This window comes from Scomber scombrus, chromosome 10, assembly GCF_963691925.1.
Source record: "Scomber scombrus chromosome 10, fScoSco1.1, whole genome shotgun sequence".
In the NCBI taxonomy this organism is placed as follows: Eukaryota; Metazoa; Chordata; class Actinopteri; order Scombriformes; family Scombridae; genus Scomber; species Scomber scombrus.
The window spans coordinates 21,527,512-21,543,571 of record NC_084979.1 but is presented as its reverse complement, the minus strand read 5'-3'; the positions used below and the strand labels follow the sequence as shown (position 1 = coordinate 21,543,571).

The 16,060-nt window shown below is 40.6% G+C and overlaps 2 protein-coding genes across 2 annotated transcripts; both read left to right on the top strand.

The window, feature by feature from the left end:
* Window positions 1–4,613, top strand: LOC133987853 (5-aminolevulinate synthase, non-specific, mitochondrial-like). The gene is made up of 11 exons (XM_062427324.1): window positions 1–74; window positions 1,232–1,437; window positions 1,563–1,739; window positions 1,909–2,031; window positions 2,121–2,340; window positions 2,473–2,657; window positions 2,827–3,006; window positions 3,302–3,466; window positions 3,562–3,830; window positions 4,037–4,199; window positions 4,353–4,613. The coding sequence occupies exons 2-11, from the start codon at window positions 1,248–1,250 to the stop codon at window positions 4,511–4,513; spliced, it is 1,833 nt and encodes a 610-aa protein (XP_062283308.1). The 5' UTR covers window positions 1–74; window positions 1,232–1,247; the 3' UTR covers window positions 4,514–4,613.
* A 3,631-nt stretch (window positions 4,614–8,244) lies between these two features.
* Window positions 8,245–13,410, top strand: LOC133987854 (dual specificity protein phosphatase 7-like). The gene is made up of 3 exons (XM_062427325.1): window positions 8,245–8,970; window positions 9,498–9,926; window positions 11,853–13,410. Exons 1-3 carry the CDS (start codon window positions 8,601–8,603, stop codon window positions 12,161–12,163), a joined length of 1,110 nt encoding a protein of 369 aa, XP_062283309.1. The 5' UTR covers window positions 8,245–8,600; the 3' UTR covers window positions 12,164–13,410.
* Window positions 13,411–16,060: the final 2,650 nt, after the last annotated feature.

Here is a 16,060-nt window from a genome sequence, read left to right as displayed (position 1 = left end):
CATTTAGCCAGCTGGGGTGTCAACGTGGAGAAACTTTCCAGGAACAGACGACTACATTATCTTACGTAAAACAGGTGAGTTAATGTAGTTGATATATGTGAGAAAATATAGCAGGGATAGTGTTTTCATGTTGAAAATCTAACAACGAGTGTTAAATAGCCTACTGCCATCAATTAAACCATGTGTTTATGAGTTGATGTGCTGGTCAAAACTGACACACTGTGTAACTTATGCATATTTACTTCTGATCCGTATAATGTTGCTGCACTATTATTAAGTAAAAGCCACTATTTGTATCAGCTTAAAAATAACTGGATAACATGTTTTTGGCTCTGACTGAATGACGCTTTATCTCTCTGTCTATACTAGTTTTATTTGATAAGATCTTAGGTGCTCTGATAATAACTAAAGACAAGTGAGTCAGTGTGTAGTAAGTGAAAGTTGTATTGGTCTTTCTGTGTTACTCTCAATTATGATCTTTATGTTGAGGTCAGTTACCTCAAAGTATTCATCCATAGGTAACTAACTTTAATTATTGTAACATGAGACTGCAATACTACATCATCATCACATTTGATTGTGTGGATGTTATGATCTGCAACAGACACCCCTGTTTTGTAACATGGGGTGATGGGGGCTCAGTGTGTAATAGTTCACGTATCTGTCTCCAGATGGCTCTTCTTCTGTCTTAGGTAAGATCATCCTATTGTGGTAGCAAGACAGGTTCTCAAGAGGCCTCTCCATTTTACCCTTGTCAGGGACAGCTGACTACAGCACAGAGTAATTGAGAGTAGTCACTTGGGCTTTAAACATATCACCCTCTCTGGTCTCCGATAATTCTGGAATCAGTCATGTTTCGCAAGGCATTTTTCCTCTGTTACATCAAAGTGGACTGGGATGTAGTCAGGTAAAGACAATTACTCGGTAGAGAAAGGCTGTGTTTTTTAAGTTTTTGGTAGAGGATAATCTTGAACGTTACCTGAATAGTTAAACCTTTTCACATTGTTGGGAATGACTGGATTATCACATATTTGTATTAGTTTAATTCATCTGTTTTTATATATTGTCTGATGTCAGTCAAAAGTAGGCAGGAGCAGGTTGCATTACATTACATATCTGACCTTTATGGAGAATATGTAATGGATTGTTTAGTCTACTTTCCTTGATCTCAAATTCACAGTTCAAGGCTGTCTCCTCATATTGTAATGCTCTCTTTCTATGTCCAATTCAGGTCAAAAGTATCTCATATGGACGCAGTACTCCGCCGGTGCCCTTTTCTGACTGTTGCACCCAGAGTTTTCCTGCAACTGTCTGGGAAGTCATCGCTGGTCAGCTATGCCCAAAAATGCCCTGTGATGATGGACCTGGCCTCCATACCTCTGGCCAGAGCTCTCTCGTCTTCAGCTTCTGCATCCCAAGGCACTCCAACAAATGAGGGTAAAGCAAATATTAAACTCCATCTTCTTTTATTAATTATTGCAAGTTCAAGACTTAAATGCACACACATGATCTATATTTGGGGAATTTATATTAATTTAGCAATGTGCTTCAATTTTCTGTAGATCAAAAGCATGAAGTAAAGTTGCCTCCAGGCCACATCATGCCACCTGCTGGCCAGGCTGTAGGTTCCAAATGCCCTTTCCTGGCTGCAGAGATGGTGCAGAATAACAACAGGGTAGTGAGGGAAGCCAGCACGGAGCTGCAGGAGGACTTTCAAGAGATGCACTCTTTCCGCACAGGTAAGCAATCACATGGCTACACCTGTAAATGGATACCCATACAGTAAATCTGTTATGTAAGTCTTGAAAGGTCATTGTTTTGAGCATATACACAGTCTCTAGTGATATTTAAAGTGCATAACGTATGAGTGATGCAGGATGCTAAACAATGCACACCTTTTTTGAACAGGGAAAAATGTGGAATTATCGGTTGTGGATCTTATTGAGGCGGACAAGGTCAGCACAAAATCACCGAAAAACCCTCTAAAACCCATATCAGTGTCTCATCTCCTGAAGGATAATTTGCCTAAGGGTAAGAAAGCCATGTTTTTTAAATGAATAATAAATCTCAAAATGATCTGAAGCACATTTTGAATCTCCTCCTATTTCTTCCTCCATCAGCTGTCACCTTCAAGTATGACAAGTTCTTTGAGGAGAAGATTGACAGCAAGAAGATGGATCACTCTTACAGGGTTTTTAAAACAGTGAACCGGCGTGCCCCTTCATTCCCCATGGCTGACGACTACTCAGAGTCTTTTCATGCCAAGAGAGACGTATCTGTGTGGTGCAGCAACGACTACCTCGGCATGAGCCGTCACCCAAAGGTCACCGAGGCTATCATGTGAGTAGGCACACTGATCAACAATTAGTGCCATTGAACTGAAATCATAAGACAATGGTGATAATTACTTGTTCAACACTGATCAAAAAGGTTGTTTCTAGGAATTAAACTTTATTCTATTTTTACCTCAAGGGTGACTTTACGGAATCATGGTGCTGGTGCAGGAGGCACACGAAACATTTCGGGGACAAGCAAATTCCATGTGGACCTGGAATATGAGCTCGCTGACCTGCACAGCAAAGATGCCGCACTGTTGTTCACTTCCTGCTTTGTGGCCAATGACTCCACATTATTTACTTTGGCCAAAATGCTTCCAGGTAAAATGAATCAACTGGGCTTGTATATATTAACATATAACCTAAGTTGCATCCTTGTCATGATACTTTATCATAATGTATGCATTCCCATATGTTTTTCTTTTTAAACTGAAATCTGTAGTGGGGAATTTTAGAGCTTACGTGTTCCTCTGTTTATTTACTCCTCCAGGTTGTGAAATCTACTCTGACGCTGGCAACCATGCGTCAATGATCCAGGGTATACGGAACAGCAGAGTCAAGAAGTTTATTTTCCGTCACAATGACGTCAGCCACCTACAAGAGCTGCTTGAGAAGTCAGACCCCTCTACTCCAAAGATTGTTGCCTTTGAGACAGTGCATTCAATGGATGGTGAGTACTCAGCCCTGGTTTTAATAGGTCACATAAAAGATTGTATTATTTATTTATTACTAAATTGAAGTGTATTAATAAGGACATACAGGATTTATAGCATTACAGCATAATCGTCTCTTTAAATTGACTCAGTAAAAAGAGCACATGTTACTGTGTGTACACAAAACCACAAATTACACTTTTTAACCTGTGTTTAAAAATGGAAACATCACATTCCTGCTTTTGATATGTATACATTCATTGTTATGATAAATTGTCTTAAATAATCGAATGAACGCTGCGCTTTCTACAGGGGCTGTGTGTCCACTAGAAGAGATGTGTGATATTGCCCACAAGTTTGGTGCTATTACCTTTGTGGATGAAGTGCATGCTGTGGGCTTGTATGGGATCAGAGGTGGAGGGATCGGAGAAAGAGACAGAGTCATGCATAAGATGGACATCATCTCTGGTACCCTAGGTAAGTAGAACCCTTGCTAATGAGGGGAAACATCTCATAACAGTCCTGTCAGTTAGATATGTTCCTCTCTGACTTGTTACCGGTTTCATTTCTAGGCAAGGCATTTGGCTGCGTTGGTGGCTATATCGCCAGCACCAGCGCCCTCGTGGACACAATACGCTCCTATGCTGCAGGCTTCATTTTCACCACTTCGTTGCCCCCTATGCTTTTGGCTGGGGCAAAGGAGTCTATCAAGATCCTGAAAAGCAAAGAAGGCCAGATGCTCAGGAGGAAACATCAAAGGAGTGTCAAGTTGCTCCGACAGATGCTGATGGACTCGGGCCTCCCTGTGGTCCACTGCCCAAGCCACATTATTCCTGTCCGGGTAAGAATATTATTAATTTACCCATTAAACTAATGCTGAAGCAGGGAATGACCTTTACTGTAACCACTGTTGCTTCATTGTCTGAAAGACCTTATTTTTCCTACTAAAATCAATGTTATAGAGTGCCTTGTCATCCTGTTTCTGTCCGAATTAAATTTAAGGCTCTTTGAATTGGGAATCTGATGTGTGTTATGTCTGTTGGACAGGTGGCAGATGCAGAGAAGAACAATGAGATCTGTGATATCATGATGTCTCGTTACAACATCTACGTCCAGGCAATCAACTACCCCACTGTGGCTAAAGGAGAGGAAATGCTTCGCATCGCTCCCACACCACACCACACTCCCCAGATGATGTCCTACTTTGTTGGTATGTCCACTATAATTTGCATCTTAAATCTGAGCAGATAGTGAGCAAAATAATTGAAACTGTTTAACCTATGAGGTACATGATTTAACATCCATAATTTCTGCTAAAGATGGTAGTATTCTCACCTGTTTGTTCTCTGCTTTGTCACCACAGACCAGCTGGTGAAAACGTGGAAAGAGGTGGGCATGGAGCTGCAGCCGCACTCCTCAGTAGAGTGTGACTTCTGCCAGCAGCCTCTTCACTTCGAGCTGATGAGTGAGAGGGAGAAATCCTACTTCACAGGCCTCAGTCACATGATATCAGCTGTAGCTTGATACACATAAAAACACTAAATTACGGCAAGTTCTAATCACCAGTATCCAAGCTATTTATTGTATTTAAATTTAACATACCTCTACTCTTCACCAATAAATGTCTGGCAAAAGTGTCAATTACCCTTGTGTGATCATTTTAAATGTGTTGATTATAACTTACACACAAATTAATTTTATTCATGTGAAAATGTGAATTTCAGGAACAACACAAGCCATTGGAGCACTGTACCAACACTTCTTGAGGCACTGTGAGCAAAAAGTAAATATAATTCATCAAAAAGGTACAATTTAAAAAGGATAAACATTCATATTATTTGATATGTTTTTCCGAATTAATTTATTTGATGTTCCACAATATACAGATTTAAGATAGTTACATTCATCAACTATTAAATCACAAAAAGGCTCCTCTTCATTGTAGTCCTTCACATATATCAAACAGAATGACACGGTCAACATAGATCAAATACATAAATGTAAACAATTACATACACTGAGTCATGCATACATTACATGAGGATGTTGAGTATTTACAGCTTCTAAAGGGTAAATAAACATTTTCTAAATCTTATTGGTCATTAAAGCACTACGTCATACAATGGGTGCTGTGCTATTTGGACATTTCATGCTAGAATAATCTTCAAGTATGAAGTGAAAGAGATAAAAGATAGAATGAAATATCACACACTCACCCAAAGCCGATTCTACAGTAAACTCACAGTATCTCAAATCTCTAATATAGTGAAACCATGCCTTCATACAGTCTATCCGTATACGTGTATCACGAGACGCAGGATATTTGCTGCACTTGCATTTATATGTGCGCTATTTATATTACCATTACATGCAGTGCTCCTAGCAGATAGATTATTTCTCCAATTGTCGTCGTAACGTGTTGTGGAATGTCATATTACTTCCTTCTGTACACTGATCCCTCAAAAGTCACTTACAAGGTGATTTAGAAGCTTATGGTTTAAGGTCTCAGGTGGTGTAGGATGTCATTTAGTCTTACTACTATAATAGAAACAAGTAAGTGATGTGATTTTATTAAGTAGTTCTATTATCAACAGTGTGAAAGGCATTTAATGTAAATGCCACAATACATTCTAGTGCAATGATTTTTCATTGAAAAACTCTGGTGCAAAAAGGCATTGATGTATAAAGCAGTGCTGTTCATGTATAATCAGCTTAAAGGGCAGATTTGTGGTCATCTAGTCATTCATTCATGAAATACATCTCATGGAGTTCTTGGTTTCACCACATGGGGGCATGCTGGGACTCCTGTTTGCAGCCGTGAGGCTGTGATGTAAGGCACCTCCTCCTTTTGCAGATGACTCATAGCTAGTGCAGCAGCTCTCATGATGAACCACTAGATGGTATCAATAGAGAACAGGATATTGTGTTTCCTATCTAGATAAGGGGCTAGATCATAAAATGCAATACATCGCCATGTACCTAACAACATGTGTTGAAGACTTGCAAAATCAGATGTTGGATAGCATTTTAAATTAATTTTCAGATTAATCTGCCATAAATGTAAATCAGTATGGCTATAATACAGTCTGATTATTTTCCAAAGCTTTTCATGCAAATAGTGTTCAGATCTTTATTAAATGTAAAAAGCCCTTTACTCCCACATGCACAGAAACATCAATGGAGAGGAAGCTCTCCTCCCATCTGTCTCAACTCTGAATGCTTCCCACCGTACATCTGCACATGACAGGAGTGTGTTTGTGTGCCCGCTGGGTATGCGTGAAAGCCCTCAAAGCAGCACTTGACACGCAAAACCTGGAATTCTGTACACCAAAGACGTTTCATCTCTTTCCTCTGAGAGAACAACCACAAGCTCACGTTTGGAGTACATTATGTAACCAGTGTTGTTGTAAGTGGAGCAGTCAGGTGACAACCACTGTCGAGCCTGCTAACATCAATCATTGATTTTATTTGTATTGTAATACAATGTTCTAGTCACATGTTGTGTTGATTTAGGTCTTGTGGATTTCAGATTTTAAGGCATATTAGTTATACAGAGGGTCATACACGACAGCCGCATGTTGTTCTTAGATTTGATTAATAAACAAGGTCCTCCTTCCCCCTTAACTAACTGCCTCATGCACAGAAAGTCCACAGAATGCCATAAAAGTGCTGCTGGCAGGAAAGACTCCATTGTGCAATGTTTAACCTCGTTGTCATACATTATTTCCCGCATCTATTATTGTCTTTTGTTGATGCAGGCTGTTCAGTTCCTTATTGAATGAAGTCTCAGGGCAGGGCCAACACCTCTATACTTCCTGGAGGACAGTTCAACCGGAACAGCAATCATGTGGGTATGAGGGTACACAGATGGTATGTGTGTGTGTGTGTGTGGTGGTTAGCTGTTGGGGGCAGGTGTTGAAATGGTGGTGCAGTGTAGTGTGGCAGTGTTATGGTGCCTGTTGTTTGTCGGATCAATGTATGGTTGAAGGCATTTGTGTGCAGGTTTAGCTCTATTCCTCATTCTGTGTTAATCCTGATGCACTGCACATCTGTGTCACCCCCACTCACGTGTGCAGACAGATGAGCTGCATGGCTGGATTCCCGCTGCACACGTGTCTCTCTCTCTCTCTCTCTTATTCCTTCTCATTCACCATTCCATTGCATTAATACACACATCAGTAGTGAACCATGTGGAACATTGTGGTTGCACTCTAAGACAAGGCACTCATGCGCAGCAACATACTTATGAATTTCCTATTGTGGTTACCATGCAATGTAGCATAGGGGGCCAAGGGGGTATCCTTGATACACTTCACCTAAAATGAAAATTGAGGAAGGGAAAATTTTGGGTGGGTGTGTCGAATCTGATAATAAAAGATGTCAAAATACCTTTTTTGTAGAGAAATTATCTGCTGATCTCCTGCTGCAAAGTGCATCACCAATTCAAAATACAGTATACAAAATACACCCCCACCCCCACACAAAAAAAAAGTGTATGGCTTCAGCCCATTTGTTAGTCTTTGTGCTCTAAATTGAGGGTGGGTTTTATTGTAAAGACTGCATTGCACCTGTTATACTTTGTATTAGGACAATAAATTACGATTTGTTGTAATATAACTATTGTTATATGAGATTGCATACAATATTTGGATTTGTGTAGTTCCTATGCAAAGGGTATTGAGAGCTCTTTTTTAAAAATACAATAAGTCAGGTGACTTTGGTTGTGAATGAAAAAAACAATAAGGCCATCTAAACTCACTTGTCACTGGATATCAAATCATTTCCACCCTCAAAAGATGTAAAGAAGTACATTATCATGAAAGCTGCATCTGTGCGAATATTATGGAAGATTATTGTTATTTTAAGTAAAAAAAACACACCTGATACCTTGATGCTCTAGAAAATAATAAAAGTAACACAAGGCCACTGCAAGGTTATGGGGTAGCCCAAAACAGAACCACTTTAGTCCTCAGGTGAAATGTGGTATTTACATTATGGTGATTTTTAGTAATAACAATCCCCCTTTATGCCACACTATAAACTTGATATAACATCCCAAACACTTGATAACAAATGTGATGATGTAATACTGATTGACAAAATAGTGATTGACAAAATGATTCCACTGAGACCCATTGATACCAAACTTTGTGATATTTCTGCTATGACTTTAAATCATAAGCAATAAACTCCTCCCTCTTGAGTTGCTTTCCTGTCAAGTAAAAAAAAATGAAAACCTCCCATGCATCGGAATGGTAAAACGAGAATGTGCATGGAGGATCCTGGCACGATGTGGAGTAGTTGAAGTTGATGAAGAGATTATTGGCTATAGAACATTCACATTTAAACTCGTAGCTCGTCAATCAAAGTGTAGATAGGTCTCTCTATTAGCGCCTGGGGCAGGTCAGACTCACTGACTGATGGAAACAGAGAAGAGGAAAAAGGGGGAAATCTCTTCGCTCAAGCAGAAGCGCCATGCACTGGCGGGGCAACATTTAAACGCCTCTTTTTCGGGTAAAAAAAAAATGTAGTAGAAAATGTAGTTTATTGTCGAGCGGTGGACCATGTAGAAAGTGTTTGCGGTTGCGTGTAGTATGATATTGAATCCGATATGTCTAATGTGACGCCGAGCAAAAGCGTGGAATGGCTGCAACTCGAGTTAGAGTCCGGGGGCAGTTCTCTGCTTCTGCTGGACTGCCGTTCTCATGAGCTTTATGAATCATCCCACATAGAGACCGCCATAAACCTGGCCATACCGGGATTGATGCTCCGGAGGCTCAAAAAGGGTAGCATGCCTATTCGGACTATCATCCCCAACCATGAGGATAAAGAGAAGTTCATAAGACGGTGTAAGACAGACACGGTGGTCCTGTATGATGAATGCACAGTGGACTGGCAGGACAGCGGAGCGCCGGCGACAGTGTTGGGTCTGCTTCTTCAGAAACTCTGGGAAGACGGCTGTAAAGCGTGTTACCTGGAAGGTAAACAAGTTGTCTATCGTAACAACCAAACATCCTTGTATTCCAAATGTATTCGGTATTTGTTTTTTTGTGTAGGGGGGGGGGGGGCTAAAGACGTTGTCAAATATAGTCGTGGAGCGAAAGTTTTTTTTTCTTTCTTTCAAACTTAGACTTTTTCATTTCAAGACCGAGTTTGTAACGTTTTCCTGATTATATGTTGTGTTTGTATGAGTACTTCTGCTCATCCAGTGTTGTGGGTTTGAGGTTTTGTAGGCTGTTCAGAAAGTTTGTGTCACTGAGATTCTCAATTAAAATTCCAAAATGGCTGCTCCATGTTTTGCTGGAGCAGGCATGCATTTCATGAATGGTCTTTTTGGGGGGAACTTGATCTACTTCTTTATAGCTATGCTACAACATGTGAATGCCTATGTGTATGTGTGTGTGTGTGATTTAGAATAAGATTTAAATGAATAGTTTATATGAGGTGTCTAAGAATGATTTAAAAGCACACATAAGAGTTGTTATTTTGTGTTTTGGCTCTTGTCCAGGTGGATTTGTAAAGTTCCACACAGAGTACCCAGAACACTGTGAGACGCTCCTCGACAGCTCCTGTCCGAGCTCTTCTCCTCCGCTGTCCGTTCTGGGTTTTGGAAATCTCCGGATCAGCTCTGATTGTTCCGATGGGGAATCCGATCGAGAGCCAAGCAGTGCCACAGAGTCTGAGGAGAGCCCCATCCCCAGCAATCAGCCCGCCTTCCCTGTCCAGATCCTGCCCTACCTTTACCTGGGCTGCGCCAAAGACTCCACTAACCTAGACGTGCTGGGCCAATACAACATCAAGTACATCCTGAATGTCACGCCCAATCTCCCCAACATGTTTGAACACGATGGTCACTTCAGGTACAAACAGATCCCCATTTCGGACCACTGGAGTCAGAACCTGTCCCAGTTCTTCCCAGAGGCCATATCATTTATAGGTGAGTTGGTCAATAACTGGCCTCATTAAATGTAATATATACTGGTACACGCACGACTATTGTTCTTAATGTGTGGATGTTTTGCTGTCTGTTTTACCACAAGGAGTGCCCTGTAAGCCTACGTGGGCAGGGCATCCTCAGGTGATCACATTAAAACCAAAGTCTTACAGTTTGCCTTGGTGTCCAAAGTGCAATACAATGCTTCTCTAATGGTTTTTATTACCCTCAAAATTGTCATCAATCTTCACATGCTAAATACCAACCGTCATAACCTTTCAAACACAAACTTCAGTACTCTACCATTGACAAGAAGTGGATCTACAGATTCAGTTCGTAACATGTACGTCCTCAACTCTGCGTGCAACTTATCACATGTTACCAAATGTAGTTTAGAGGGGCGACTCCTCAGCGACCATTTGTTAAACACATTTACACCACAGGGGGTGAAACTGAGTTTTTACATAGTTTCTGAATATGGACCAGGCAAACACCAGAGAGGGACATCAGGCTCGGACAGAAGGGAAGGCTGTATGTGTTGGTTTGGTCAGAGGAGGATAGAGAAAACATGTAGCCCAAATGACGCAACAAAGACACGTACAGAAAGAAAATGGCATTGTGCCATTTTTTTGTGTGTTGTACCGCCAGGACAAATAGCAAATAAAAAATGCTGAAAATAGACGAGAATGTTTGGACAGCAAATGAGGTGTTGAGGTGGACATTTTTATTTTTAAATGGTTCCTGATTTACATTAATTTGTTTTTATCAAGAAATTAGTCTTTACTGAACTCAGTCATTTTTTTTAGATTTAAGGTACTTACTGTGAATAAGGGTGAGAGAGGTGAACACTGACAGAGAGACACATGTGGAAAGCAATTTGAAAGTGGTGTTTATGTGAAATAAGTGTATTCAGTTGGCTGTACAGGATATCTGACTGATTATTGGGTTACTGTATTGTCTGCTGTCATTCTTGCATAGTTCCTTTGACATTTGGCAGTGTCTGTCGTTTTGATGGCAGCGTTGCACTCGTTTAGGAAGTTGTTTACTTTTGAAAGACAGGTTAAACGTTTTGAGGGAGTGACAGCCTCTCGCAGGACAAATGAAGCATTGTGCTGCTGAGTATGAAATGATGTGATTGCTGTTAATGTTTTAAAAAGTGAGTTGAAGCACCTGAGAAAAAATGTACTTAATTGATTATTATTAGTATTTGTTGGCATGCGAGAGAAGAGTGGGTTGAATGGTGAGAGGTTTTGTGTTAACACAAGCATCTGGTGGTTGACACTATGAGATGTGATAAAAGTTCCCTTCCTAACCACTTGTGAAGGCCGCTATCCGCTGTTCTACAACAGTATCACTGAATTGCTTTGATACGAAGCAACAACACTTTAATTGTGAAAATAATAAATGGAGAAAAAAAGTTTTTGATTGCACTAAAAAGATACATGTTTCAATTTCACTTTTGATCTGCTGTCTCTCACCGCTGCTGCTGACTGCACCTGAAACCACAGCTTCTGACTTGTTTGTTTGGTGGCTGCACGCCTTTGTGTCATGAACTAGTTTCCAAAGGGGTTCAGAGTAGAATGAGGAAGGAAATGATGTTTCCACTCTCTGAGGTTGTGTTTGATTGCAGGGTCATCACCAGTTAGACTGCAGTAGTGTTGTTTAGTTTCAGTTGTTGTTGGTAGTTGTTTGCTAATGTCTGCTGCAAACAGGACATTATGTAAACTCATTTTCTAAATCAAACAAATTGTCAGAACAAGAACTGAGCGTCTCAGTCAACCACAGACGCTCATAGTGTCGTCACTGTGCTATCAACAGGGTTACTTTGTCAGAGCCAGAATCACATTGGTGAATGAAAATAGAATAAACTGAAAAGTGCAATGATAAATTAACACGTCTGCTGACTAAAGCTTTCCTTTCTTCTCCCAGATGAGGCTCGGTCTAAGCAATGCGGCATCCTGGTCCACTGTCTGGCAGGCATCAGTCGCTCAGTCACGGTCACTGTGGCCTACCTGATGCAAAAACTCAACCTCTCTCTAAACGATGCATATGACTTTGTCAAGAGGAAGAAGTCCAACATTTCCCCAAATTTCAACTTCATGGGTCAGCTCCTGGACTTTGAGAGGACGCTTGGGCTGCACAGCCCCTGTGATAACCGTTCCACCAACGAGGAGCAGCTCTTTTTCACCACGCCAACCAATCACAACGTCTTCCAGCTGGACACACTGGAGTCGACATAATGATCGACACGTGGACAGCTTTTTTTTCTTGTTTCCTGTGGTGTCTGAGGTCTTCTGAGTCTCCACTGTCCAATGCCTTAATATCTAACACAAGGATGACTTTTGCGATCCACCGTACATGGCGTTAATGAATGATCATGTACAGCCATAATAGCAGGACATTTCATAACTTTTCTATTAAATCTTGGATTGTTGTTTGACTGTTATTTGTTATTCACCAGCTGTAAAGTGGATGTTTATGTATTTCTTCGTAGCAGTTGTAATTATTGCCTTTATGGTCTAAAAGGAGTCTTTGGCCAATCAGAATGTTTTCTGGGGACCAATCCGAGATGTTTTGATGGTACTCTAGCCGAGGGAAATAAGCTACTACAGTAATCCGGCCTTGAATTATTGTCCAGTTTTGTTTTTTTGATGACTGTTTGCAGCAGAATGGAGTGACCACAGAAAGCAAATGTGCTCATGCTTTAAGCCAGAATATCTACTCCAATGTCTGCTTCACAATGTTATAAAGTTATTCTTAAAGTAAAAGATCAAGTGGCCACTTCCAAAGTTAAAACATATTTCTCTTCTGAAACGCTCCTGTACATTCTATTGCTTATAACTGCATTATTTGCATGTGATCATGTTCTACCAAGGACGTTGTTTTATAACGTTTGGGTCATATGGCTTGTTGTTGTCACGGTCTTGACCGTACCTTAACATGAAACTGAACTGTCAGTTACCAGGTCGAGGTATCGTGTAAATCACTGGTCTTTGCCACGATTGAAAGGAACAAATGTGTAAGTAATCAGTGTATAAAGGAATGGATTTCCACTTTTTTTCTTTGTGCTCTGACAGTCTTCAGCCTGCAGCTACTCCTACCGTGGCACAATAATGTTAAGGGAAACATGATGTGTAATTAGCTGTTCTCTATTGCCAGTCTCGTCTCAGAACAAAATGAGTGAGTTTGATGTATGAGAGGGAATGAAAGGAAATGAGTTTGACTAATGTGTTCTTACCTCACAGAGAGACATTTTCAGGGATTTTTGTACAAGGCATCTGTATCTCATCATGGCCTCTTAAAGTGCATCCAAGGGCTGTTTTGTTTTGGTATGTTTGTAAAGATGTACATAAAATGTGGTTGCTATGGGGGACATTTTCTCAACAATCATGAAGGATGTGAAAGTGACCCTATCTTGACCCTTATATATAGTATATGTAAAACTAAATGTCCAAGACATTCTGTACAAGTTTATACAACAAATATATTGTATATTTTTACTTGAATATCTTTGTTTGGTCTTTGTTTGGCTTTTACTTGATGAAAGTCGATAGCACACTTTCGTAAAACAAAACAAAAGTGGTTCTGTGGTCGAGTCAGGACTAAAGAGCGCTCTGAGAAGTCAGAGGAGTTGCTCTGTGCTGTCCAGCCCCAAGGCTCTTGGTGTGGTCTGTTTTCTGTCCACTCTGATGGTTGGCTTCCTGTCTCCCACAGGCTTTCTGACACAAAGACAAGTGACATGGCCAGATCTGTCAATATCACAGTGCAGTCACACCCACTAACAGTCACTCAAACCGTGCAACAGGGAAGAGGAAGATGACACAGCATGTGCTCCACCACAGATACGCACACATCTTGTGCGAGACTTCCGACAGGCCTTAGCTCTGCAACTTGAGGTAGTAGTAAAAATCTAATGACTGCGTTGCATAATATGATAATAATATAATATATTTTTTACTTTTATTGGTAAAAGCCATGAATCTATTGTTTAAAAAACAGGAAATGATAGTTCCCTTGCTTCTTCACATTCATGCTGCCATTCACAGAGGGAAACACATCATTTGCCTGCTGTACCTTCACTAACGTGCTGATACAGAAGTTTATACCAATGTATCACTATATCAGTTAATAAGTCTCCAGAAAACAATGAATCTATAAAAGTAAATTTCAAAATTCCAGGCATAACAAGATTCAGGTGTTCATGTGGTATCGCTACTGGCAGAAATCTGTTGTGCTTACTTTGCCATCTCAAACTCTGAATATTTCAAAATTTGTTTGTAATGTTCCTGGAAGAAATATGTCTTCTCCTTCCCAGTGTTTTCTCAGTTTAATGTTTCGTTCCAGCTCTCTGAATCCCTGATAGGTTTTTTTTTGGTTTTTTGTTTTTTGTTTTTTTTTGGGGGGGGGGGGGGGGGGGTTCTACCTTGTCTAGGAGATTTATTCATATGTTCTTCGCCAGATGACAAAAAGATGATGCAGTAAATTCCCTTCCCTGAAGAAATGATTTCATGAACTGAAGCCAAGTTATCTCAGTCAGGGAGGAGGGGGGAGGTTTAGGGGGTAGATGGGAGAAATGTTCTGTAGTCGATCTTAGAAGCAGTTCATGCTCCAATGACTGTCATTCCATGGTATTAAATGACTTAAATACTGCACTGAAACTGTTGTAGTTCTAGCCTAGGGGCTAAGAGACAACTTAGAAAACTGAAGCGGGCTAAAATCGGGCTAAAATCTTCAACTTTCCCAGCAGCATTACAGTACATGAAGAGACTTGCTTAGTAACACATTGCGGTGTGCGATAATAAAAGCTGTTGAGTGATGGGTTTTCCAGCAAGACTGAACCTGGCTAGCCACATACCTGCAGGGCAAACCTATGATTAGGTCTGAAAAGACACCCACGATAAGGCAGAGGCAATGGGTGGCTGCAGTGCATTAGAGATACAGTAGGAGTACAGATGCTGAGAAGTGAGAAACATAATTTAGAGAGATATAATCTGTATCTAACACTGGATATCTACATTATATCAGCAGTACTGTACTAGATGATTTATATATACACCTTCAAATACCAGTGTCTCGACACCTTCAGATATATAACGTGGCTGCTCATGTGTGGTTCACGTTCAGTACTTTTTGGCACCAACTGTTCTGTGCTGAGTGTCTCACCTGAGGGATAAGTGTAGCCTTTTGCATTCTGTAATTATAAATCATTTTCTGTGTCGTTTCCTGCTTCAAAGGTGAGGTGTGGGGTCTCAGCAGCTCCTGTTTTCCCCCTGTTACTAAGTTACTCAAGAAAATTGATTGGAAACTCACGTTAACTGTGAACTGCAGTGGAGAACTTGGAGAAATACCTTTGTTAAGGAAAGTGTGATTTCCAATTTTTTGTATTCATGCCACAGTTTGTTTGTGGGGTATTTTGTCTACTTGTGATCACTCATGAAAGGAAGCAGAGGCTAAGGCAGACCTCAGCAGTAGTTGCAGGGGAAGCAGATGTGCATGAGGATTTTTAGCTTGGGGTGGGGCATGTGTCTGTTTGCAAGCATGCTTATAGTGTGTGTGAATATGTGTGTGTGTGTGTGTGTGTGTGTGTGTGTGTGTGTGTGTGTGTGTGTGTGTGTGTGTGTGTGTGTGTGTGTGTGTGTGTGTGTGTGTGTGTGTGTGTGTGTGTGTGTGTGTGTGCGTGTGTGTGTGTGTGTGTGTTAGTGTGATGTACAAGTAAGCTGAGCAGAAGCTGGTTCACACCTGCTGTGGTTATAAGAACATACTTAGCATACTGCATAATTTCACAGCTGCTTCTGCCTCTGATGCACAATAACTAGAATTTATACAGCTCACCCTTGCTCAATATGACTGGACATTGTCATCTGTGTCATTTTTAGATGAGGACCAATTCACCTTGTAGTCTTTGTACAATTAATTACTGTGTTGAATTACTGTGACTAATAATAGTTTGAACATTACCATTATCCTATTACAGATAAATGTTTGGTCATCATGCCGTAAAGGCCAATCTCATCTGAAACTCTGCCATATTTACCATGGGGATTTTTTCTCTCAGCAGTCTCGCTCGGTTTGTATGCAGCAGATGTTCAGGGCCGAGGACAATAATCCTAATCTCAGTATTTGGCTGAAGTCTCTGA

Coding starts and splice junctions, on each gene's coding strand:
- LOC133987853 (XM_062427324.1), top strand. CDS start 1,248: ATGGACGCAGTACTCCGCCGGTGCCCTTTTCTGACTGTTGCACCCAGA. Junction 1,740..1,908: donor GATGCACTCTTTCCGCACAG/GTAAGCAATCAC, acceptor TTTTTTGAACAG/GGAAAAATGTGGAATTATCG. Junction 3,831..4,036: donor GCCACATTATTCCTGTCCGG/GTAAGAATATTA, acceptor TCTGTTGGACAG/GTGGCAGATGCAGAGAAGAA.
- LOC133987854 (XM_062427325.1), top strand. CDS start 8,601: ATGTCTAATGTGACGCCGAGCAAAAGCGTGGAATGGCTGCAACTCGAG. Junction 8,971..9,497: donor TAAAGCGTGTTACCTGGAAG/GTAAACAAGTTG, acceptor GCTCTTGTCCAG/GTGGATTTGTAAAGTTCCAC. Junction 9,927..11,852: donor AGAGGCCATATCATTTATAG/GTGAGTTGGTCA, acceptor TTCTTCTCCCAG/ATGAGGCTCGGTCTAAGCAA.